We start from the raw sequence: 27,808 nt of genomic DNA, 5'->3' as shown, positions 1-27,808 counted from the left end.
TGTTTAATGGCTCAATGTATTACAACAGTGTATTTTAAAAGACTAAACACTTTATTGATATAGTATACAAGGAAGCACATGTGATCAGAACACAAACGAGTCGCAGGTAATGAAGTATTAAGCATTTCTCCCAAAGAAAAACCTGTCTAAGCAAAATGCTAGCAGGCCTCTGTGGGTTTGCTCAAGCTCCGCCTCTATGCCCTTGTTTGGTATCCCCCGGTCAGTGCGATGACGCGCAAACAAAATGGTGACGGTTGGCCACACCTACTGGTAGTTTTTTCTTCAAAAACCTTTGGGTGATGTCATGAATACTACGTGCATATCTTTTACAGTCTATGGTTGGCACTCAGGGACAAAACACACAATTACATTTGTCATGACCAAGCCACCTGTTCACCTCAGTATTTTCACCAAGAACGAAATTCAGAATAATGGTTCTCAAAATAATGATTACTTAACTTTAAGATAGCCTACGTGAGAGCAAGAAAAAAAGAATAGTGATGTTTCTTTATAGTGACTGGAAGTAAAATGCAGCTTTATTGAATTGATTTTAAATATGGATTTGCTAGTTCAGCAATCGTCTGTTAGCTTTTATCATTTACTTGCAAACGCAAGGAGGGAATTCATTTTCACATGGCTTTCTCTAATTCAACATTTCACATTTCTGTGTAGATTTAACTATTTCCCAGGATTTTGTGGCAAAGCAGTGACAGTGATTAGAGATGGTCCATCCAGTAATGGCTTTATAATAGCTTGGTTGTATAATTGCTGTTTGTGTGTTTTCTTATGTTTCCTCTCTCTGTTACGCTGCCAAAACCACTATTGAGTCAATGGTGCCCCTCCCCTGTGCTTATTAAGCCTTTTGATAAAGGGAATGTTATTGCATTCCTTGCTGGAAGCCTCAAATATCTAGTGACCAGTCTGGGTACTCACTTTTTTGAAGCATTCAGCACTTCTGACCACTGAACGTAGCCCTCCACAACCCGTTGGCAATGGCAAAAGAACACAAAGATGGTGTTCTTCAAGTCTCTGCTTGTAAAGTGGTTGAGCTGCTCCTTCATTCTTGGGTTGTGTTCTCAGCAAGAGTGTGTAGGCCAGAGCTATTTTTGGCTTAATGCTTGAAATACTGGCTCGGAAATACATGGAAAAACATTTTACTTTCTGAAAGATTTGGCTCTGTTATTGTTGTCGCTCTGTTTAAGAAGTTAACAGAGTACTTGAGAGAGATAATTCATCCAAAAATTAAAGTTCTGTCATCATTTACTGTACTTTCCAATTGTTCCAAACCTGCATGACTTACTTTCTTCCAAAGAACATAACAGGAGAAATTTTTAAAGTGCAAACAACATCATTGACTTCATCACGAGGACAAAAATACATTCATTAAAATATTCTCCTTTGTTTTGCAGAATAAAAAAGAAGCCATACAGGTTTAGAACTGTGTGAGGGTGAGATACGGTAAATGGATGTTATACCACCTGCTACAATGCTACTTATATTGAGCTTTGCAAACACACTACGTTACATGTCCTAGACAAACATGTCCATTTGTATGAGGGTGCCACTGTCATTTTCGTTCGTATGTGTACAGTCACACACTCGCATAATGCATGACTCAGAAAATTCTCAAGGTGGAAGCCTGGAGACATATGTAGACCTTGTCCTTGTTACCTCGGCAACACAGGTTCTTGCGTAATCTTCCCACTTGCTCAGTGACGGTGTAGTACCTACTAAATCAAGGGGCTTTCCAGTCCCAGTGGCGTACAGATCACACATATGCCACTGGACTCAATGCCTTCTGTTAGAGAAGTCCCTTTAATGGAAAGCCAGTTCACTTGGCGGCCATATTGGCGACATCCTACAACAAAAGATCATATATTAAATAGGGAGACTAAAATGTTTTCAAGATTACATTTTAATATTTATAATTAGCATTCAAATTATTACTAAGGAATGAAGATAACAAAGACAGTCTTAGCCGTCCAAAAAAAAAAAATCCTGTTCTACACAAAACTAATTTCTTTCAAGCTAATGTTGACTCCAATCATTCCAGTGTTAAAATGTACAGTTTACATTCATGATCGCCATATGAACATCTAATGCATTTGATTTATAGAATTAAAAACACTTTACGAGTTTCAAAGTCGTCATCTGATTGGTTGCATTCTGTAGGAGTTCGGTGATGTTTGTGTCATGTTCTTTAACAGTCAAACATCCGTAACAAGGCCAATAGACCAAATCAAATGGAAGACAAAAGTGTTTACAACTGACAGCAGCTATGTTTCCATCCAAAGATGCAAATTAAATGTATGCGCATAACTGGAATATCGCTTAAAAGACTAATAAAGCAGCGTTTTTATAAATGTGTAAAAAAAAAAAAGTTTATCCTACTTAGTATACATTTTTATGCAAAAGCAGAATTTGAAACCGCATTTCATAAATTAATAACAACAAATGTTAAGAAAACAGTGCAAGGTAAAAAGTAACAGAGTGCTGTGAAATCTGCTACCCGATCTGTTTTCAGTTGTCAGACACCCACATGAAAATATACTGTAATAGTTAATATCAAATTAGGGATGTCCCGATCAGGTTTTTTTGCTTTAGCTTTTTTGCAGCTTTTTTCAGGCTTTTTTACTCAAGTCTGAGTCATTTGATTTTGAGTATTTACCAATACCGAAACCCGATCCGTTACTTCTATAATACAAAAAAAAAGAATAGAGCGAAGAAACAGATCCAGGAAGTTCCTTATTTTTTTATTTAATTCAACTTAATTTAACATTCAACAACTCTGTTAACAAACAGAGCACTTTTATGAGGTAGCTTGAACAATCAAGTAATAAATAACATCAATTATTCACCTCTTGCAATGCCAAGTTTACATATGTCACAGTTTGCTATGGCAATGTTGTCATCATCAACTTTATAATACTGTACCTCCAGATCGCGGACATACTCGGGTTGTTGCTAGATCAGATAAGGTTAGTTAGCCGGAAGTTAACAAGAATTATAAAATTTACCATTAATTGTTATTTATTAACCCCTAACCCTAAACCCAACCGTCACAGTAATGTAAAACTATCAATTGTTATACAGTGTCACAAAAATGATGCTATATTGATGCGCAGCTGTATCCAATCTAGACTTTATTACACACTTGTGCTTTCCGCTTCAAGCTGCTTTTGTGTTTTACTTTGCCGACATTTAGCCAACAGCTATGTTTTATGTATGGGCAATATATATTGCATCACCAAAAATGATTGAGGTCATGTCCATGTTTTGTGTGATAAGACGATATATTGATTATTGCGACAGGACTATAGATCAAACTAAATGTAGAGTTTCACAATGATGTGTAGTTTATGCAAACACTCCTTAAATTATGTCCAAATGTTTGACGTGTGTTATTATAGGGGGCATCATCATGTTCTATTTTTTTTTAATGTTTCTCACCTTTAATAGAAAGGACAGAATAGATAAGAATGTGTCAGCAAAGAACCTAGTGCCTAGTCTGATCATTAAACTATAGGGGTGGACTGTTGTTCCGTCCTCTACCGTACTGTATTCTTGCAATTTTTCCAATCCATATTTTTTAAAAGTTATCATTTATTTCTAAATTATTTCGTGACCTCTGCAACAATAGCGTACTTTATTCATTTTCAGTTATGCAATGCTAAATATATTAAGCACTTTTACCCCAGGTTTTTCTCCTTGTGCAGATAATAAATTCACTGTATATTTACATTTAATGTAAAAATAATGTTTAGAAATGTAAATTGATATTTCAATCTGACATGCTACAGAAAAATAGAGAAATAACCAATTTTAAACCTTTTTTGGTGAAAATACATGTGGCCAAAAACTTTTGCGCAATACTGTATGTTTTATACATACATGAACATATATTTTTCTGGCATATATGTTTACATAATATGTTTTATACATTTATGAGCATTTAACATATATACACTTACTGGCCACTTTTTTAGGTACACCTTACAAGTACCGGGTTGGACCCCCTTTTGCCTGCAGAACTTCCTTAATCCTTTGGGGTATAGATTCAACAAGGTATTGGAAATATTCCTCAGAGATTTTGGTCCATATTGAGATGAAAGCATCACGCAGTTGCTGCAGATTTGTTGGCTGCACATCCATGATGTGAATTTCCCTTTCCACCACATGCCAAAGGTTCTCTATTGCATTGAGGTCTAGTGACTGTGGAAGCCATTTGAGTACAGTGAACTCATTGTCATGTTCAAGAAACCAGTCTAAGATGATAAATGTCGAATGTAGCAGCAAAAATCGAGACTCATCATACCAGGCAACATTTTTCCAATCATCTATTTTCCAATTTTGGTGTGCCTTTGTGAATTGTAGCCTCAGTTTCCTGTTCTTAGCTGACAGGAGTGGCACCAGGTTTGGTCTTTTGCTGCTGTAGCCCATCAGCCTCACGGTTTAGAAATGCTCTTCTGCATACCTCAGTTGTAACAAGTTGTTATTTGAGTTACTGTTGCCTTTCTATCAGCTCGAACCAGTCTAGCCATTCTCCTATGACCTCTGGCATCAACAAGGCATTTGCGCCCACAGAACTGGCGCTCACTGGATTTTAGATCAGCAGTTTCTTAAATACTAAGACCAGCCCGCCTGACACCAACAATCATTCAGAGTCACTTAAATCACTTTTCTTCCCCATGCTGATGCTCTGTTTGAACTGCAGCAGATTGTCTAGACCATGTCTACATGTCTAAATGCATTGAGTTGCTCCCATGTGATTGGTTGATAAGAAATTTGCATTAACCAGCAGTTGGACCGGTGTACCTAATAAAGTGGCCGGTGAGTGTTTGTTATATATAACATATAATACATATATCCTAGATAAAATATGTTCATATATGTATAAAACATAAAAATATTATCTAAATATTTTCTTATATTCTATGTGTGTCCACTGCAGAGTCCATATTTCAGCATGAACTGGTCTCCTGTACCCCTTGAACATGTCTGGACATGTCGGGACATGTCTGCTTTCTAAGAAAAGTTTCAGAAGAGTTGTGTACAGTGAAGAGTGAACAGGTGTCAGTGCTTCATACAGCAATCAAAACAGTAATTATGGAATTACGCACTATGTTTTTTCTCCAGGGGTTTACAAAAGCAACTGGACAACCTTAAGAAGAAAGTGGACCTAAACATGGACCATTGTGAGTGTGTTTCTTTTATTAATACACAGATGATTGTGGTGACTTTTGAGTTGATTTAGTAAATGTGGCTGTTTTTATTGCATCTAACTTTTCTTTCATTATGGCTGTCTAATCTGAGTTTAATGAGAACTAAAAGAACGAGCTGAACTAGAAACAGAAAGAGAGAAACCATGACTGGCAGCCAAGACAGAAACCGTCATAGCGCTTTCATCTTATCTCCCCAGTGTCTGGTTAAGGCAATACCTCAACAAACAGTAGCATAGCAACCCTCCCAAAATCTCCTGCTATTAGAAGGAATGAAGATATCAAAGACTGTCTTTCTGCAGGGCTTTGTGGGGTTTAGACACTGAGCCATCCAAGAAGAAAACAGTACAGGTATCCTCTGAGTCTGACTAAAAGTCTCAGCTGATGCTGTCGGACACCTGCTGCCTCTGACCGGACAAAACAATACTGGATAGAACTGTCTGCCTTAAGCCTAAAAGTCAGGTTACATTTTATGTTTAAATCAAATACATGGATAAATAATACACAATAAATACATTTTAAAATAAATGTAAATATATGTCAATATTTGTTTTTGAGGTGGCACGGACGCTTAGTGGTTATGACTGTTGCCTCACTGCAAGAAGGTCGCTGGTTTGAGTCCCACCTGGGTCAGTTGGTTTTTCTGTGTGGAGTTTGCATGTTGACCCTGTGTTGACCCAGGTTTCCTCCAGGCACTCAGGATTCCCTCACAATCCACAGAAATGTGTTAAAGGTAAATTGAGGAAGATAAATTGGCCATATTGAATAAGCTAAATTGGCCGTAGTGAATGTGTGTAAATGTGAGTATGGGTGTTTTCCCGTACTGGCTTGCGGCTGGAAGGGCATCCGCTGTGTAAAACATATGCTGGAATAGTTGGCCGTTAATTCCGCTGTGGCGACCTCTAAAATAGAGACTAAGCTGAAGAAGAATGAATGAATATTTATTTTTACATGTACACATGGAAACATTTTTATAAGGATATACAGAAGAAACTCACCGAAATGGCATTCGGTGTAATATACGCCAAAAATATTAATAAATCACACACAGTTTACACATCTGTCAGAACAAAGTTTTTAATAAATTGCAAATATCATCAATTGTATTATGATAGCCTATTTTTATTTACATGTGAAGTCAAAATTAGTAATTGTTTTAAAAATATTTCCCAAGTGTTGCTTGATTTAAATAATAATATTAATAGTTCATTTCTAACACGAAATTCATTTTTTTTGTTCCATGATGACACATATTTAAAGTGTTATTTTGCAAGACACTTTCATTCAGCTTTAAGCGCCATTTAAAGGCTTAACTAGGTTAATTTGGTTTACAAATCAAGTTAGGATAAATAAGCAAGATATTTGATAACAATGTTTTGTTCTGTAGCCAATTGAAAAAAATATATATATTTCTAAAGGGGCTAACAATATTTTATTTGAAATTGTTTAAAAAAAAAAAACTGCTTTTATTCCAGCCAAACTAAAAGAAACAACAAACCAAAAGAAATACATATTATAGGAAATGCTGTGAGACTTTCTGTTAATAAGTAATAATAAGGCTAATAAGTCACACTTTAACTGCATATTTAATATATATATATATGAATGTTTCAGAAAATATGACAATTTAAGTAAATTAAGTTTAAAAAGTAATTTTATTATTATCTATTATCTATTTATATATTATTTATTATTATCACAAAAACTTATTTAAATAAAATATACTATTTTCTTACCTTTTAAGAAGCATTTCTTATTATTATAGAAAACAGCTGGAAACTTTAATACTTATCAATACTAAAAAAAAAAATCTTGAATATTCAATACAGAAAAATAACTTGCTTTGTTATTAAGTTTTTTTAACACTATTATTCTCTTAAATGTGGGGCTGCACGGCAATTGAAAATACTAACATTGTGATATTTTGTTTTTCTGTTGATACATATTGCAATATAAATATAAATACAGAAGAAGACTATTTGGAAAAAAAAACACAATTTTACATGGATTGTGATGATTTAGTTGTGGAGCGCATCTGCATAAAATATACTAAATTATACAAAAATAGACAAATAATCTCGATTAAAGAGCAGATGAAAACAACTGAACACAGATGAAAATGAAATAGACAAACCTATTGTTTTAGGTGGAGTATAACTGTATTAAGAAAATAGATATTCAATAATCAAATGTACAATGTGTCTTCATTGTTTAAATATATAAAATCTAATCTAATTCATAAAGCAGAAAACTTGATAATGTCATGTGTCCAAATGTTTTAAACTGACTTGATCCTGCGATATGACTATTGCAGATTCATACATTGTGATATCAATGGTGAAATGATATTTCTTGTTATTCTAGCTATTATTTGTGCAGCCCTTTAATGTCTTTCGATCTGTAATATTAACTTTATTAAAAAGTATTGAGAAAACATTTGAACATTAGTAGTAATGCATCTGTTTTAAACGTATATAAAAGTTATTATTAGTTTATATAAAAAATTCTGAAACTGATAGTAGTGAAACTCAAAAGATTTCTCATAATGTCAAGAAAAAGAATGAGAGATATCCTTTATGTGTGAATGATTACCTATGCGAAGTCCATGTTTAGTGTTTTAAGGTCTCCAAAAAGGAGTGTTTTCCTTTTATGTGCTGTATGGTGGCTTCATATCTGTCTGTGGCTTGGCAAACACACTCGATGCAGAGCTGGGATCTGCTCAGACAGAGTAAACCAGGCCAGGCTAATATTAGAGGTTACATATTGCTGATGGCTTTTTTATGTTCCCAGCATTTCTCCTTGTTGACAGCATGTGTTTTGAACGCTGGGTGTTTTCAGATCTTCTCAAGGTTGTGCATGAAGATAACACTTTTGTATGTGAACGTGTTGTGTGTGATGGTGCGGATGACTGTATTTGCATGTAGGTCTTCCCTGAGGGGGAACTGCAACTATTTGCATGTTTAATGTGGGAGACATGGGTTTCTGTGTTTGTGTATGTATGTGTTGTGAATTATAATAATATGTTAATGTTTGTGTAAATATTGCGTAATACTTTACCTTTTTTTATGCTAAACTCTGTTACACCAAAAATGGAGGGTTATTTCAACCAAAGTTTGGGTTAAACTTTGAAAAAACCTTAACGCTGGATTAAATTTGATCCCAATGGTTGAGTTTGTGTGTATTTTACATGAATTTGAATTAAAAAAAAACTAGCATTTTCAGAGTGTATGGATTGGAATTTACCTAAAAAAGGAAAGCTTACTTTTTAAAATTAAATGCCATATTACTGATGTTAACCAGGGACAGGGGCCAGTAGTGGACCTCCGCAAATCTAAAAGCACATGTAAATAGGGCTGTGCGATATGGCAAAAATGTCATCTCAATAATTATTTTCCATATTGAATAATATTGATATATACAAGTAAAGTCAGAATTATTAGTCCCCTTTGAAAATCTTTTTTAATATTTCCCAAATGATGTTTAACTGAGCAAGGACATTTTCAGTGTGTCTGATAATATATTTTCTTCTAGAGAAAGTCTTATTTGTTTTATTTCGGTTAAAATAAAAGCAGTTTTTAATTTTTTAAAAAACATTTTAAGGTCAAAATTGTTTGCGTCTTTAATCTATATATTTTTTTAATAGTCTACAGAACAAACCATTGTTATACAATAACTTGCCTAGTTACCTTAACCTGCTAACTTAGTTAAGCCTTTAAATGTCACTTGAAGCTGTATAGATGTGTCTTGAAAAATATCTAGTCAAATATTATTTGTTGTCATCATGGCAAAGATAAAAGAATTCAGTTATTAGAAATGAGTTATTAAAACTATTATGTTTAGAAATGTGTAAAAAAAAATCTTCTCTCCGTTAAACAGAATTGGGGAAAAAAATTAAGAGGGGGCTAATAATTCTGACTTTAACTGCATTTCGATTCAAGTTGTTAATGCTTCCAGTTTTAAAAGAGTATCCCAAAAATAACTGAAGCAACAAAAATTAGAGGGTCCATTAAATGGCATATTTTAGCCGATAAATGTTCGGTGGCCGAACCGGTACAATGCAAAATAACAGCCATTAAATTACAGAAATTTACTGTAAAATAAAAGAGGTTGAATTACAGAAATTAAATTTTAAGGAAATTTCTGTAATTTAATGTCTGTTATTTTATGGTAAATTTCTGTAATTTAACGGCTGTTATTTAGCATTTTCGTTCGGCACCCCAGCTGCCGGAAATAAAACATAAAATTACGGATTTTTTACAGTGTACATCTTTAATAACAACACACATTTAGATTGCCATTGTTGCACATTTCTGCTATGTGATTGTGTTGAATCAATATAGAGTAAAAGAGTAAAAAAAAGTGAGGAGCTTATCATTGGTATTGATGTAGATTCCATCGTGATCCGCTATAATATCGTTTATTGGCCCAGCTCTACAAGTAAATTGTATTTGATGAACAATGCAACACACGTTTCTGTACTTTTCATTGTACAACAGCTCACATGTGAGTTTAAGTCTGCAAATGGATGGTTTTGCACCAAGAACAAGAGCTCCACACTGTAGTAAGCATGCTCAGAGACATTTGTAGGTCATAAGGCCACAATAAGAAGCCACAGGTATTATTTTTTGTCTTACCTGTAAACAATAGTTGTCTCTCAAAAAGCCAGCAATTATTCATTTGCATTTTATGAATCTCCACAGACCATGATTGAATGACCCTAGAGTGAGTACATTAAAAGCATATTTTAGTTTTTGGGTGAACTATCTTTTTAACTTTTTGTCTCGCCCTGTTTATATCTTCACGAAAAAAGTGTTGAGGTTCACTACATTAATATTTATATATGTGCAACTGGAAGTCTCAGCCAAATCTAATGCTATCTCTAGATTGAATAGCTGTTATCAGTGGTTATCAGCTGATATGGGCTAGTTGGGGCCTTCTGTGCCTATTACTAGGCTCAGAAGGCTGTTATCATCCATCCATGTGGTTAATCAGTAAGATCAAAATTCATGCTCAATCTTGATTATCCAATCAAAAAATGGAATAAGCGATTCTGCCATGCCCCCATATCACTTCAGCTTGACCTGTGAGTCAACCTAACAGCTACAACAAACAGCCCAAAGATAGCATGGCAACTGCAGACGCAGAAGACCCATCGACAGAACTTGAACCCCCTCCTCTTTCACTCAAGTCGCCGGTGTAAAAGTATTTTAGATTTCCAATGAGTTATGTTGACAACGCTTGTGTTGTCAACAAGAAAAACACAGTTTGCAAGCTCTGCAGTATATGTATACCACATTATTCCACCGGCAGCACGACTAACATGTCAGGGCATCTCCGCAGGCACCACAAAAAAATTTATTTATCTGTTAAACTGACAAGTATAACACAAACTACTCTCCCGTCTTCATTTGTAATAAATCTTCCAAGTTAATCAACACATGCAAAGGCAATCACAAGTGCTGTAGGAGTATTTATAGCCGCGGACATGCTACCTTATTCAGTGGTAGAAAACTCCGGTTTTAGGCATTTAATTAGCGTGCTAGAACCGCACTACGAAATCCCAAGTAGAACGCATCTCACAGCTTCGGTGATACGCTCCATGTACAATAATGTGAAGGAGAAGGTTATTAAAGTGCACATTTAAATCAAGAATCGAATCGAAACATGACTTTAGAATCGAAAATGTAATCGAATCGAGGATTTGGAGGATCGTGATACCCTTATTTATCAGCTATAGATTACATACGGCTGCGGCCAGAAATTAACAAGAATTATTTATAAAATTTAACATTACTTGTAATTTATCTACTCCTACCCCAACCCTAAACCCAACCGTAACAGTAATCTAAAAACAGATCTGGAGTCTTCTCTATTAGTATGGCTGATTAACCACAAGAATTATTTATATTATTTATTAAATTTCCCATTAATTGTATTCTATTTACATCTACCCCTACCTCAACCCTAACACACAAACGACACAGAAATGTAAAAACCGGTCTGGATCTGGAGTCTTCTCTATTAGTATAGCTGATTAACCATGTGGATGGATGATAACAGCCTTCTGAGGCTACCAGTAGGCGCAGAAGGCCTCTACTAGCCCATATTTATCAGCTGATAACCACTGATAACACCAGTTCAATCGAGTGATAACATTCAAAGCGAGTGGAAATCTAGTGTTTTATGAAAGCATTAGAGATTGTTGTGTGTATTCATTTTCCAATGGCATTATATAACAACACAATATATCAGAGTCACTCACTACTGCTAATGCAACATTCTGGGTTTATCTCAGGGCAGGCTCGTACGTCCCCATGCAAATGTCGCTTACTCGCATCACACGTAATGGTGGTGAGGCACCAAATGAGTTTTTCCAGCGAGAGAAGCTAATTAGCCGTAGAAAGAAAGCAAGAAAATGCATGGAAACGCTCACAAAGACTCTCTCAGGAGAATTTCATGCTCTGTTGCTGTGTGTTTGTGTTTCTCGCGAGTGTGCAGTGGTCTACGTGAGGCTACGTGTTTCTTTCTAGTGCGCTTGGTCTCTCGCTCACTATTTTTCCTCCTCCCTCCCTCTCTTTCCCTCAGCCTGTGTCCCTCCCTCTCTCCGTGTGTGCGTAGTCTGGGCGCCCTGCCAAGTGGAGTGTGTTTTTTGAATGAATACCTGATGAGGCTGCTGAGGCTGACTGGGGGAGGAGGAGCCGTGTTCTCTAGTGCACTGTGTGTGTGTGTGTGTGTGTATGCATGTGTGAAGCGAGAGAGGGAGAGAGAGAGAGAGAGAGAGAGCTGGCAGTCTGTTTGCCTTGCATAACATACGCTGTAGCTCTCACACGTAGGGCTAGTGAAACAGCGCAGACGAGGGGACTTCCTTTACCCTCGGCCCTCCGAGCAATTGTCGAAGGAAGTGGAGGAGAGTGAAGGCAAGGGGGGGAATGTTGGACATGGAAGAAAACGTAAATCAGAGGACTGCATGTGTGACCTGATAGCAGAGCTAAACCTGGACAAAGGACAGCTTGTCAGTGGGTAGAGTGAGTTACACTCGTAGTGCAGAGAGAAAAAGAGAGAGTTCTTAAAGGCTTCCCTATAAAGAAAGGTAAGGCATCACTATGACATCAAATGGTTGCTTGCTTTTGAATGCTTGTATGAATTTCATACTCATTTTCTATAAATGCACGTATTTGAGCATTTACTGTGCTGTTATAATGCATAATGACCTGTATGCTTTGCAGAAATAATTGCAATTGTGTGCAAATGCATCCGTGCTACACTGTATGTTGTGCTGTTTTGTTTATAGCCAGTGAGAGAGAGAGAGAGAGAGAGAGAGAGAGAGCGAAAAGAAGCAGGCTTTAGTCATTGTAAAGGCAGCAACAGCTCTGTTTGGATTCATGTCTAGCTTAGGACTCCCTAGACTGCCTCTTAAAGGGACAGACGTCCATATAAAAGGTCGTTAAGTGCAGAGAGGAGCTGCTTTTGAGCATAAAATGGACAATTGCATGGAGCAGGGAGCAGACATGCATGCTTTTTTAAGGGGATAAGTTAACGTAGGCGTTTATTTTTAGAGTGGCTATGTTTGTGTTTGTATGCAGAATCATTGGCATTGGTTCAGTCAACGCTGAGATGACATCATTGAAAAAGGTGTCAGTACCCTGCGAGTAATACCTTCCTGGAGATTTCACATCAATACGCTATGGAAAAAATTAAGTTTGAGATAAATACAGTGCATACCATTTGTTTATATGACAGATAAGTTTGATAATTGGAATGTTTACATCATGAAGTCTTTGTTTTGTGGTAGTTACTCAAACATTTTAGATTAGTACAGTTTTTATTAGTGTGCTAATGTATGAATATGACATTAGAACTGCATTAGGGCTATCTACTGTTAAATAACTGAAAGGATACTGCAAGTTGTTAATTTTTCTGGCTCGATGGCTATACTGAAAAAAGATTCCTTGGATTTACTAAATATTTTTAGTGGTTGTAAACAATTTATTTGAGCTGAATTTAAACAAACAAATGAAGTTGAACATTTCTAAATTTAATTTGTTAGTTTAAATTTAACACATAAATTGTTTGCAACAGTTATGCAGACAATGTTTTTTGTCAATGTAGTCACACTTTGTGTGAGTGTATGTTTGGGTCAATGTTATGATAAAATTTTCTAATACAGATCAACTGAAATCTAGGACTGGGCAAGTGATCGAGCTCGACATTCAGAACTTATAATTGTTTAAAATTTTCAAGGTAAATTTTTTCAGTTACTTTTCCTACCGCGTGTGGAGTCATGTGACCCTCCTCTGTTAAGGCTACTTTATATTTCTACATCGAATGCATGGGTATGGCATGGCACAGCCTTCATGCGGTTGCATACCCGTGCACCTCTCAAAAAATTTAACTACACATCGCAAGTTTGCACTACATTGTTGATAATTGAAAGCTGCGCCAAAGACATCAAATTTTCCATTACAATTACATTATTAAATACATTAAGTATTTGTTTACAAAAGATTCAAGAAACGCACTGTTTAAAATATTATTTACAAGGTACATATGTTATATATATGTTTATTTAGAAGAGATGCTACTTATTTTCTACTTTTAATATAAAAAATTTTAATCAAAAATTATTTATTTTGTTTCCAAAAGTGCAAGTTATTTCTTTTCACTTTTTTTATAGGAAAGTTTTAGGCAATGTGCTTTAGGACTGTTTTAAGCAAAGCGTGTTTTAATTTCAGTTGTTCTAAGTTGACGTTCAATACATAATCATAGAAAGCAGATATCATTATATGATGATCATAGTGCCTGCTTCTTTCAATTATTTTAATATCAAGTAATGCACCCTTCACACTTCTGCATCGAACACACAGGTATGGTCTGACACAGCTTTTATGGGTATGTGACCACATGCACTTGTAATATGTAAGCATATTAATGTACAAAATTTGCTAAATAAATAAATCAAATAATCGTCTATTAATTGTAATCAAGTTAAAATGTTCAATTATTCAAGATTTAGATTTTAGGCCAAATCGCCCAGTCCTACTAAAATCACCTACAACCATGATTTATTTCATATAAAACTTCTTTAAACGTAGGTTTATAGGGTTAAACGGAGGGATATAAAACATCTTAAGCTTAATTCAACACCAATAGTAGGTTCTGGCATTGGCAACAGATCTGTGGCACTGAATTAGTCACCAGCAAGCATTTTTTGTTCTTAAAAGATGTGTAATAGATGTCTAATAGACATCTAAACATAGTCGTCTTGGCTAAAACAAGGCTAAATTTGGGCTGTCAGTGAAAATAATGGAGATCTAAGAATAGGCCAAAACTAGACTAGTCATGAAAATCTAATAGACATCTGACAGCCCAAGTTTAGTCTTGTTTTAGCCAAGCTGTCTAAGCTTAGATGTCTATTAGACATATATTAAACACAAACTGTTTGCTGGGTCACAAGCAGAAGGAATGCATACATGAAGCATCACTTTTTTTTGTGAGGCTGAATTGCTTTTTAGAGTTAGCTATTTTGAATTGTGGGTGTATTTCAGTAGTGCTCTTAGAAGCCCCCTGGAAATAGACAGGCAAATATGACACCCAGTGAGAGAGAAGTAGCGCATAGGCACATACTGACACACACAAATGATGTGTGAAATGCAGGTATTCTTGAAACTTTCCACAACCATTTCCTTCCAAGTTTACCTCTATGCTCTCTTTATATAATTTATTCTTAACAGTATGTGCAAGGAACCAACAAGCTCATCAATGCATCTATATATAGCCTAAAAATACAAAGCCACAGCAAATATTACAGTCAGAATTATGTTCATAAATACATTCAGAATATTGCTCTATGGAGGATTGGTGTTCAGTCTCTAAGTAAAGCATTTGTACAGTACAGACACCTGAATGTCTGTCTATTAGGGTTAAGGGTAAACAATATTGCCTGTTACTACATTGTTATTTTTTTAATGTACAGATAAAGGATTTCATAACTTGAATCCATGTTAAAGCACGGAGCAATACAGAGCAATGCAGTTACAGTTGAAGTCAGAATTATTAGCCCCCCTTTGACTTTTTTTAATATTTCCCAAATGATGTTTACAGACCAAGGAAATGTTCACAGTATGTCTAATATATATTTTTTCTTCTAAAGAAAGTCTTATTTGTTTTATTTCAGCTAGAGTAAAAGCAGTTTTTAATTTTATAGAAACCAATTTAAGGACAAAATTATTAGCCACCTAAGCTATATTTTTTCGATAGTCTACAGAACAAACTATCATTATACAATAACTTGCCTAATTACTCTAACCTGCCTAGTTAACCTAATTAACCTAGTTAAGCTTTTAAATGTCACTTTAAGCTGTAGAGAAGTGTCTTGAAAAATATCTAGTAAAATTTTATTGACTGTCATCATGGCAAAGATAAAATAAATCAGTTGTTAGAAATGAGTTATTATAACTATTATTTTTAGAAATGTGTTGAAAAAAAAATCTTCTTTATGTAAAACAGAAATTGGGGAAAAAATAAACAAGGGGGCTAATAATTTTGACTTCAACTGTATTTCTATACGTAATGTTTGTCATATACTTTTGCTATTCTGTGCATGCTAAACACTGATCTGTGGAATCGCTCAGATTCTATTGTTCTTTGATACACGAGCACTCTGCACCAAATCACGTATGCATAAGTGCGTATCAGTCCGATGCTGATATGCTGATGTGTATTGTGCTCTGTATACAATAGACTGAAGCATTTAATGGCTGTGTGTGGTGTAAGCTGTAGCAGGGGAAAGTAGGACAGTGATTGGTGCAGATCTACTGTGGTGTAGGGATCTCTCCCTCCCTCTTTTTCCCCCTCCCTTACTCTCTCTCTCTCACTCTCTCTTTCTTCTCCGCTGTTACACTCTAACTCAATAATCATGCTCGCTTGCAGGCAGAGCTCAATGTGGGTCAGGAGAGCCAGTGTTCTCTCTCTCTGTCTCTCTCTTCCATCGTCTTTTTCCTGTCCACATGTTACGTTTTCATTCTATGTTCTCTTTATCTTCACTGATGGATTGTATGTATATGCAAACAGTATGAGCTTGAGCCCTTGGAGCATGAGGAGGATTTGGATTTACATTTGATGATGGATCATGGTGATAGAACAATCACTTATAACAATCACAATAGACATTGCTGAATTTACACAATGATGTTTGCTGATAAATGGAGGGGAAATGTAAGACTAAGAGTTCAGTAGTAAAGGTTTGACTTAAGGTTTGGCTGGGTGAGCACAGGCCAAATCGCTGTCGCTAGCATATTACAATAAAAAAAACTTGTAACTGAAACAATGTTCCTTTTGGGTATCGGACCACATAATATGCTATATTTAGGTAGAAATGTTTGGTATAATTTCATAGAATCAAAGGCAGTGCAAAAATACTATATATATATATATATATATATATATATATATATATATATATAGTATACAATTTCTAATTTTTGTTTTCTGTTTGTCTAATGAAGGTACAGACCAATAGCTATCAGAGAGAGATGATTCCACATGAAGCACATGGATCCTTTCCTGACAGGAGTCCTTCCAATGGGCAAGACTATGGTACAAGTGGAGCAGAGTAATAGGACAATGAAAATCTGAGTTCTGCTTTGCATGTAAAACATTTTGAAAAAGACGAGTGGTTAAATTACAGGAAAAGCTCCAAGACCATGAAGTCTAACCAGGAGCGCTGTAATGAGTGCCTTCCGCCAAAGAAGCGGGAGATTTTAGCACTGGAAGAGAAGCAGGTGCTGGTGTCAGCTGCTGTTAGTGAGAGCCAGAGTGGAGAAAATTTGGCTTGGCTAGCCAGTGTTGCTACCATGGCTAGCATGGCCCACATCCCCAACAATGCAGGCCCATCACATAGCAACAGTTCTGAGCCTGACAGCCCCCCACCATCAAATAAGGCTCTCACTGTGGTGGCAGAGTACCCTCCAACTACTACATCTGCTGGCTTTTCATTCTCTTCCAATAGTTCCACCTACAGAGGAGTCTTGTCGGGGCCTACCGTACTAACAGCAAGTCCTGCGGTTCTCTCCACAAGCCTTCCTCAAACCATAGGTTCCGTCCAATACACACAACTTCCCCCCAATCTCCAGCTCATAGGGCCCTATACAAGTTATATCTCTTCACATATTGTCCCATCCACATCCAGTCCAACACAACCACAGAGAACACCACAAGAGATCTTGGCCACAACAGCTGTCATCTCTCAAGCATCCAGCCTTGATTCACAGAGTCATGTGATTTCTTCTATACCAAATGTTTCCCACAGTCAATGCATCCAGGTCGAGAGTGCTCCTTTGGGTTTGACAGTTTCTTCTCCTTCTACACAACTGCCCCTTCAAATCCATCCACACTCAGCTGTCCTTGCTCCTCATGCCCTGGCTCTCACCCCCTCTCAAGTGGTACTACACTACACCGATGGCTTCATTGCAAAGCAGCCAGACTCCCATCGCAGAGAGGTGCTGAATGGTGCACTAGGGGATGTTACAGTAGTCAAGCACAATACTACAATGGCCAAAGGGATCTCTAGCCAGCCAGATGTTGAACAGAACCACAAGCAAAACCATAACCTGGGTATCCAGACGCAAGCTCAGGTTCTGCTGCCTGCAGACTACACCACTAATGACAGAGCAGGTCTGCAGACTTCGCTGATGCTGGTATCCAGTAGCCACCTTGCAGCAAACAGCAACTCGGACATCCAAAGTATCTTGGGTAAAGACCACTCATCTTTGCACCTTGCTGAGAGAGGAGGGATCTGCCTAGGCAAGCCAATGTCCAGAGTGTCCTCCCTTACTTCTTCAGACAGCCAAGTTTCTCCTGCCTCAACAATTTCCCCCCACACACTCATCCAGGCTCCTCACAATGCTCCTCAACAGGAACTCTCCACCAGCCTTTACTCTGCTACACAGCTCCCAATTATTGGCTACATCACCAGTGCTTCTGGTGGACCTCAGCAAGCAGTAACTGGTTATCAGAGCAACCTGCCACAGCATGTGGTAATCTCAGGCAACCCCTCCTTGCTCATTCCGGTGAGTGCCACTAACATCAATCCGTCTACTGCTGAGCCGGAGGTCACACGCTGTTCTGTCATCCCCAGTTTAGCTAATGCATCAACAGCTCTGCCCCAGACCTTTATTAATACATCCCCACCTGCAGCAGTAGCTTCAGTTCTACCCAATGGTAAAGACATCACAGGGTCTGATGGAGGTCTTGTCCCCTGTGCTGTGCCAAGTCCTACCCAAATACAGCTGCCTGTTCTTTCAGGCAGTGTAGTGAGATCTCCAGTCCCAGCTACACCTCCAATTTCCACAAGCCCTCACAGCTCACCATCATCACCAACAGCAGGACTTCCTCCATTCTTCATGAAGGGCTCTATTATCCAGTTGGCAGATGGCGAATTGAAGCGTGTGGAGGATCTGCGGACAGAGGACTTTGTGCAAAGTGCTGAGGTTAGTGGAGAACTGAAGATTGACTCCAGCACTGTAGAGCGCATAGAGGGCAGCGGCACTCCTAATGCTGTCATCATACAGTTCTCAGTGGGAGAGAACAAAGCCCAGGTGAGTCAGTTTTTCTTGACATCAAATTCACTTACATTGCTGAAGAATGAATATATGCAGCTTAAATGTTATTCTTGTTTTTCTCCATTTTAGGTGTGTGTTGAGGTTCTGGTGGAATACCCTTTCTTTGTGTTTGGTCAAGGTTGGTCATCCTGCTGCCCTGATCGCACCACCCAGTTACTAGCGCTATCCTGTGCCAAACTCTCTGTGGGCGATGTCTGTATCTCTCTCACTCTTAAAAGTCTAAAAAATAGCATTCAAAAGAAGGATCATTTTTCAGACTCTGTGATGAAACACAGCCTTTTAAATGCAACCAAAAACAATGGGCCTCTTATGGAAAGACCAACCCAAGTGGATGATCTCAAGAAAGGACACAAAATTCCATCAGAAGTGGAAAATAGTATTGTAGAAAAACTTATTGAGACTTCCAACACAAAAATTGTGTTGTCCCTTTCTGAGAATGGGGGCTCAAATCCTCAGACACTAGTTAATCTTCAGAACCAAGCTGAAAAAACATATACATCCACTGCAGAGAGACCCATTAGTCGCAAGAGGAGATGGTCTGCCCCAGAGAAAGCAGACATGCAGAAGTCGCGAGAGGACCCTCAGATTTTACCCAAATTTTCCTTCATCCCACATCAGCTGAAGGTCAGCATTGAAGGCCGTTCCAGCACAGGTTGTTGAGAAGCTTCTGAACTCCATAGAGCAGTGATGGGGAGGTGATTTTTAACAAAGAAATACAAAAATTAGCCTTACTTAATTAGCCTTAATTTGACAAATCACATATAGTTGATTAAGTGAATAAAATTAGTTTTTGCTTGGTGTTCAAGATGATGCTTTTGCTTCAACCACTGAGATTCACTTTCCCTATCACTGCCATGGACTCAAGGAAGGCCAAGGAAGAGCAGATTTGTTTTTGGTACTTTGTTGCTTTCCTCTGACATTCATATCCAGGTTACTGTAATGTTAAGTCATTTTACACAAGACTAATGTGTGTGATTATTTGAGTGTGTCATATGTAACATTGATCCTTACACTTACTTTTTCTAAATCTGCTGGACATGACAATTTTGGGTTGTATAGCGAAAGGTCTGACCATGTTTTTTTTCTCTGCTTGCTACTCATATAGTATCTAATTTTGTGTACAGAATTCATTAAAAATCAGGGTCCTGACTGGATAGGGACTGTTACAAGGACTGATGGCAAAAAGTAAAAAGTGCTTTTGGTTAGTTGTGAGAGTCTATTTATCCTGACAGAAGCCACTTTCCTCTTGTTACTGCCCAGAAATGTCCTGTGCTCATACTGTTGGCTAAGAGTGACAGGCTTTGCTCAAGTGACTACTCAAGTGAATCAGACCAAGGTCAAGAATAGCATCAAGATTCAACAATGAATGTTAAATGATTTATCCATATATTTTCATTCAATTGCTGATAGTCTTTTAGATATGCAATACTGAGCTTTCACATACCTCATATGTGCATTTAACAAATAACCCAGTCAGACTGCCTGACTGGATCTGTGATCTCAGTTTAGAATGAGAAAGCATTGGAGAAATCCTGGCTGTGTGTAAAGAATCTTTGCTCAGAATTAGCACTTTAAAGAAAGGTTAAGGAACGCTGAATGGACGGAAACATTCCCACCTCTGTTTTGTTACTACAGCAACAGACAGTTTTGTGTGCTGTTGGTCATTTTGTGCATTACTACCCATTATATGTGCAAAGCACTTCTCATTTAGTATTTTTGAATTACTGATGTCTTCTTTACACTATTTTAAGTGTTGTGGGCCTTACTTAGTCCAGCTGCAATAATACTCAATGTTAAAGACGCAACTGAATCCCTATACAAGACAAATAACTATACGCAGCATCTTTGATGCTATAAACTAGCCAAGTTTTTCATGTTTATCCAAAATACAAATGCAAATTTTGAATCAAGGTTAGCTTATATATATAAAAACCTTTAGCATCTAAAGGCCCTGGTTATACTTCAAATGATGTTCATTTTTTGAGGGCAAAAAGAAATTTGAAATGGCTGAGTGACGGTATTGACCTTACTGTTCACACAAATGGCTCAAGACTTCTGGTTTCTGTCACTTTCATTTATTTTTAGATGTTAGATTTTAGATGCAAACTTATATTGTATTGTTTGATGATCATAAACAAGCTCAAGTGTTCATGGGAGAATGCCTAACCAGTCCACATGTGTTTTGTAGACTCTGAGAAGATATTCGACTGTGTCCCTCGTGGCATTCTTTGGAGGGTGCTCTGGGAGTATGTGGTCAGAGGTGCTCTGTTAAGGGCTGTCTCATCCCTGTATGAACGGAGCATGAGTTTGGTTTGCATTGCCGACAATAAGTCAGACTTGTTTCCAGTGTATGTTGGACTCGTTGTATTGGTGCAGCGGCCTCAGTAATGCGATTAATGTACTGGTCTATTGTGGTAAAGAAGAAGCTAAGCCAAAGCTCTCAATTTACAGATCAATCTACGTTCCTACTCTCACCTATGATCATGAGCTTTGAGTCATGACCGAAAGAAAAACATCTTAGATACAAGCTGCCGAAATGAGTTTCCTTCGCTGGGTGGCAGGGTGCACCCTTATAGATAGGGTGAGGAGCTCTGTCACCCGGAAGGAGCTTGGAGTAGAGCTGCTGCTCCTCCACATCGAGAGAAGTCAGCTGAGGTGGCTCGGGTATCTGTTTTGGATGCCTCCTTGAAGCCTACCTAGGGAGTCGTTCCAGGCATGTCCCACCAGGAGGAGGCCTCGGGATAGACCCAGGATACGCTGGAGGGACTATGTCTCTTAGCTGGCCTGGGAACACCTCGGGATCCCCCTGGAGGAGCTGGAGGATATGTTTGGGGAGAGGCAAGTCTGGGGTTCTCTTCTAAGACTGCTGCCCCTGTGACCCGGCCTCGGAAAAGTGAATGAAAAGGAATAAATGAATATAATTGTACTTTTTTCCCTTTGTTGGGTTGTGGCTGCGTAATACATATGCCGAAATCAATGGTGGTTCAATCTGTTGTGGTGACCCCTGATAAATACTGGACTAAATCAAACTTTAAAAAGCACGGCACGACATGGTGGCACTCCTTATCTGGTGTGTGACCCCCTCTAAGTTTTTTTTAATCTTTCCTCAGAAGATTGTATAGGTGTGGATGCATCTGTAGCAGCTCTGCTACTCAACTCTACAGTGTATTTCATTTATGTGGCTAACTTGGTGTTGTTGTGTTGGATGCCTTATCCCCTGTCTGGCATTAGATATGAATCAATCTCGTGTCAAAGAAGGCAGAGTTCCAGAACACACCCACCTATTAGGAAATTGCCACGATGGTGTTTAGGAGCCAAAACAAACTCCCCCAAAAGTTTGCTTTGGTAAGCAGTTTCAAACTGCCAAAACAAACTCAAACGATCTCGATTTAAACAGAATTTGTTCCAAATTACGTCATTTCAGTTTGTTGTTGGATTTCATTTAAAGTATACCTGGGCCTTAATGATGTTAATAAAACTTTATAAATCTGTAAACAAACAAAAACATTATCCTACTATTAAGAATCAGTGGGTCAGGAAAATGATGTGCTGTGAATCTGCTATGCCATTTAAAGCAGAAATCAGCAGAAATGGGAAAATATGGGTTATAATTTAAAATATAATTGCAGTCCCTCACATCTTAGTTTTCTGGTTGTATTAACTTAAATGTGGCACCTACTCAGTGTAAGTTATCTCAGCCACTGTCTTTTAAAATGTTGATTTCTTCATAATTAGCAGTATGCCATTAATTGCCTAAACATGAACAGTCATTGTACCTTCTCTGCAGAGAAAAAAAAAAAACACAAAATGATGAATGTTGAGACGCTATTTTTAGAATTTAGTATCCACATTATCTATTTTCTCTGTCTTTATCTTTACTGTGCTTGTCATGTTTAACAAATTTAAAGGAATTATAGTGCATTGACAAATTACAGATAAGGTAAACATACTTTTTTAAAACAACAAATATAATTGCTATATTCCATAAATAAATCATTATGGGATTATCTTCAGATTATCTTGAGTCTTTTTGTGCAAAACGGTCACAAAATAATTCTTATCTAATGCCACCGACTGTTTTAAACATATGAATGCTGTTAGAAATTCAGAAAAAAAAAATCTTTGCATACATATAAGAATTTTGCTATTTGCACAAGTAGACATTTTAAAGAGTAACGCCGAGTGTAAGTATGCAGTCTAGTTAACACTACAAATTGCCAGCTCTGTAGGTCACATAAAACCTATACATTTTGATATGCGTGGTCACGAGTGTGAGTTTTTCCACTGTTTGTTGACTGACTTTAAAAAAAAAGGTATTGTTGTTTCTAAGCTTATATTCAGATGGAATCACAATAGACCTCATATTGTAGAAGTAATGCTTGATTGCACATTCAGTCCAATCTGGATTTGGATTTTATGCACTTTTGAAGAGAGAGGACAATGAAAGGATGGTTGATTGGTAGTCACATATAGCTACAGTATGTTCAATAACGTCTATTGTGCCAGTGATAATGAAAAGGCAGTGCAACGACAATAGACTAGAAACCATTACGAAAGTGTCACAGTTTCTGGATTGTTGTTTGTTAAATATGTATCACTGTTCTCTCTCTTTTTTCTCTCCTTTTCCGTGTGTAGCTATGTACATTTAGACCTCAGTGTGTTTGTGTGGATAACTTCACTGAAGACAGTCAGGTTTTATCACATTATCACATCTGCTTTTCTGTTTCAACTTTACAGCGATTTATTATCATCTGCATCAAACAAGGCTGTCGACCATTTGAGGAGGGCATAAAAGCGTTATAGCGATTTATAGTCAATCTATATTCTCAGGTGGAGAAACTGGCCCGATGACTGTTTCTGTTCCTGTATTCGTTTTTGCAAAAAGTGGCAAATAAAACTGAGCTGGAGCTCATTTTAGCTCCAGTGCTATGACTCATGGGAAGTCACTGGCTGACTATTGCGCCCTCTACAGCCCATCACTGTACATGCACTCGGTGTGTTAAAAAAAACAAAAAAACACTAGTACACGCTTGCTATTGAAAATGTGATCATAAACACAACATTCAGTAGTATGTACAAGATTGGGCATCAACAATATGACTTATATATATATATATATATATATATATATATATATATATATATATATATATATATATATATATATATATATACATACATACATACATACAATATGGCTTATATATATATATATATATATATATATATATATATATATATATATATATATATATATATATATATCCAAAGACAGTCAGAATTTGTTGTATGCATATGCCTCAAAGTTCCAGGATTAGCTCTAGCAATACCACAAGGCCTCATTAAGGGTTGGAAGACCAAACTTCACATCTCAAGATTGACCTACAACATAAACATCGCCGATCCCATTGTTTTCTTTGCTAAAAACACACTGTAAAGTAAGTTCTAAATCTTTTACCTCCCGTTAAACCTCAATCGCCAGTGACACTTCTCTTAAAAAACAAAAGAACAAAAAAAGCACATAACTGATTTCTGATTTTCTTATATATTCGATGTAAATGACTATATTTGTGTGATTCGTTGTACCTGTGATATTTTTCTCATTCTTTGACAAGCTCCTTTTCTACAAACTGACATAAAGCAATTAAGACAGAAGTCAACCTCAACTTTTCTAACTGTGGCGTGTTTATGTGAACAGAGCATCCGAGACTGTTCAAGTGAAGTCAGTGATCATTTCTTTGGTGGTGCTTGCAAGTTTTTGTAGCTGTTTTGTTTTTTTTGTGAAATGAAAAGGAACGTCAGACTCGACTTTTGGTGAATATGTCCAGTTTAATGACTTCCTGTATAGTACAAATCTATTGTATCTGTATAATCACTCTAATAAAATACTGTGCCAATTTTAGTCGCCTCTTTCCTTCAGGAAACAAAAAAATTGGAAAAACTTTTTTTTCACTGAACAAAGTCTGAAGGCAAAATTTTCTGTGTGCATATTGTGTATGAACTGTAAAAATAATACCTATCTTTTGATTGTTTTTGTTTCATAATTAGCCATTAAATGGATTGTTCACGAGGCCTGTAACCAGCCTATTGGCATTTCCCAAATTCAAATTTCCCAAATCCCAAATACAAAACAAACGTTTGCAAACTTGTACGTTTCCAACTAAACCTTTAGAGCTGTAGTTAGAAGTATGTTCCTGGTTGTGTTTCACTCCCAGTTACCCCCCTATGCCCTATTCCTTTAGAATTTTCCAACAAATAAACTTGGAATGATTAAAAAAAAAACATTAAAGTCATTTCCCCTAATTTGCTTTCAAAGTATTTTTAGTTCATTTTTAGCAAGCTTCATATTTACAATTGCGTTCACTTCATAATGCACTCTGAAAACATACCATTTTGAATGCAGCCGTGGCTCATGACGAAAGCTATAGGTGACCTATTATTTGAAAACGGAGTTTATGTAACATCTCCAAAGCTTGTAAAAACAAAAATATATAGCATACGTTAATGGTTTAGTTTATAAAAGGTTATTTATTAAGAAATGTATCTGTACTGTAGACCTATATGACATGGGTATGTTGGTTAGATAATTTTTGCAGTGGTTTGAATGTGTCAAATTGAAATAGTAGACTTAAAATAAATAAATAAATAAATAAATAAATAAATAAATAACCAATATCCTACTTATAATAGTAAGTATTATTAGATTTATCATTATGAAGTAGGATTTTTTATTTTTTTAATAAATAGTCTATAAATTACAACCATTAACGATTTATATGGTTTATATATGACATTAGAATATGTATTAGCTTTTAGTTTTATTAATAAAGAGTGTTTCTTTTTTTTCTGACAAAGGGGAACTTTTTGCAGTTATTCACCTCATTTTCTATTAAAGTATGCATTTTAGTGACATTTTAAGAACTAATCTTGGCTGGATCAGTTTGTCGGATTGCGATCATAACCATACTTTTTGATGCACCAAAACATTTAAATTTTCAACAAATATTTTCCACATTCCTACAATTTTGTCAAAGTGCTTTCCATGCTATTTTATGAAGTATATATTTACAAATGAGGATTTAAACCGTAAGTTATTCCAGTTTTAAAAATATTTTTATGCGATTAGCATTTTTTGAAAAATGAATAAATTAATATTAAAAAAGATATTTAATTTATATTTATATTATTTATAAAATTATTTTTGCATACAAATTTATTATCATTCATCCTTTAAAAACAATAGTGATCTGGTAAAACTTGTTAAAATAAAAACTGCAGCCTACAGACAAATAACAAACTGGCCACAATAACAAACTGGCCAGCTCATTCAACGTTCCTCAGTCAGAATGTGGCCAGTTGAATAATAAAAAATTTAATTTGTTAACAAAACTTCTTCTATTAAAGCAATAAAGCAGTCAAAAGTGGGATAAATGGGCTCATATAGGAGTCATTTTCTGGACTTTGTAATGGTGGTGGGAAGGGGGGGTTACGCTGTTATCATTAGCTCACCCTTCACTTGTTCCAAGTCTATTTGAGTTTTTCATTCATTCATTTTGTTTTTGGTTTAGTCCCTTTATTAATCTGGGGTCGCCACAGTGGAATGAAACGCCAACTTATCCAGCACATGTTTTACGCAGCAGATGCCCTTCCAGCTGCAACCTATCTTTGGGAAATATCCATATACACTAATATACAACGGACAATTTAGCAAACCCAATTCACCTGTACCGCATGTCTTTGTACTGTGGGGGAAACCGGAGCACCCGGAGAAAACCCACGCGAACGCGGGGAGACCATCCAAATTTTACACAGAAATGCTAACTGACACAGCCGGGGCTCGAACCCGCGACCTTCTTGCTGTGAGGAAACAGCACTACCTACTGCAACACTGCGTCGCTCTATTTGAGTTTTTATTTTGAAAAATGCTGGTAGCTGAAACCCATTGACTTCCATAAATAATCTGTTTTCCTACCATAGTGGATGGCTTTCATCAACCAGCATTCTTTAAAACATTTTCTTTTGTCTTCAAACTCTTAAAGGTTAAAACTTCATGAGGGAAGGTAAATGATGAGGTAATTTTTGTTCTTGGGTTAAATGTGTCTAAAAGTTATAAGGGCTGAGAGACTTAAAAAACTTTAACACAAGTGTCTTCTTTTACTTTACATTGTTCATTCTTTTAAATTTAAAAATGTTAATTTATTCAATTGAAATGAGAAATAACATATGTAACAATAAAAAGGCATAAGATTTTTTTGATTGCCAAATTGAATAGTTGTATTCCATATTAAATCTTGTAGGATTATGTTGATATTTTTTGTGAAACAGATATGGTTTTAGATATGGTTTTATTGCTATTTAAATGGTTTTATTGCTATTTAAATATGTGTTTCTGACATGTTTAACTTCCATGCACATGCTGTGAGAAAAGATGCTAAAAGACTGACACGGGGCTTTTAAGTGAAGAAGAGTGACTTGCAAAAAAATATTGCTCAATATTACAGCTCAGAGGTATGAACTCCTGAGACAGACTTTCTGCTACAGCCACCCATTACATAACATAACATGTGGACACACATTTTCAGAAGTAATGTGCTTGCTAAAGGCTCAATGTAGCCTATAGATTGACAGGAAAATCGGCTGTGAAATTATGCAAGTTGTGAACTTTGGGCAGTAGGTTTGCCTGTAATCCTATATAATACTTTCTTTATTGAAAAAACGTTGTAGGCTACCTTTTCCATTGTTGTAGCCTAACGTTACGTTCCAGTTAAGACGATATGTTTTTATTTCCTAAACAGTCGCAAACTTATTATAATGTAGCCTATTTCTCCGACATTAGGCATATAGGCCCATAGAAATATCGTTGGTTAGCACCGAACAAGTAAATATTAAACTTACATTTTAGATGTTAATCTGTTTTTTCCTTCATCGCAGACGACACATCCAAACAAGGCCAAAGCAGAATGCTAACGC

The 27,808-nt window shown here is 36.6% G+C and overlaps 1 protein-coding gene and 1 long non-coding RNA gene across 8 annotated transcripts in view; one reads left to right on the top strand and one right to left on the bottom strand.

Moving 5' to 3' along the window:
* The window catches only part of atxn1b (ataxin 1b), a 34,980-nt gene extending 12,127 nt beyond the window's left edge, over window positions 1-22,853 (top strand). For 3 of the 7 annotated variants that reach the window (XM_689102.8, XM_073925393.1, XM_073925396.1), the window contains 3 exons: window positions 5,137-5,195; window positions 16,724-18,814; window positions 18,908-22,853. In XM_689102.8, coding sequence (XP_694194.1) covers window positions 16,922-18,814; window positions 18,908-19,498 — 2,484 coding nt within the window. In that variant the 5' untranslated portion in view covers window positions 5,137-5,195; window positions 16,724-16,921 and the 3' untranslated portion in view covers window positions 19,499-22,853. Of the gene's footprint in view, window positions 1-5,039; window positions 5,196-5,521; window positions 5,677-5,777; window positions 5,953-12,007; window positions 12,310-16,723; window positions 18,815-18,907 lie in introns of those variants that run through there. The other 4 variants (XM_073925394.1, XM_073925395.1, XM_068214133.2 and 1 more) reach the window with 3 other exon arrangements.
* Window positions 33-27,808, bottom strand: LOC137487906 (uncharacterized). Its single transcript, XR_011006711.1, has 2 exons — window positions 27,734-27,808; window positions 33-1,858 (listed from the first exon to the last, which is right to left on the bottom strand). It is a non-coding gene; the product is annotated as an uncharacterized lncRNA (long non-coding RNA).

Source organism: Danio rerio, chromosome 16, assembly GCF_049306965.1.
Source record: "Danio rerio strain Tuebingen ecotype United States chromosome 16, GRCz12tu, whole genome shotgun sequence".
Taxonomy (NCBI): Eukaryota; Metazoa; Chordata; class Actinopteri; order Cypriniformes; family Danionidae; genus Danio; species Danio rerio.
The sequence above is the reverse complement of the archived record's forward strand: the minus strand, read 5'-3'. Positions and strand labels throughout refer to the sequence as shown.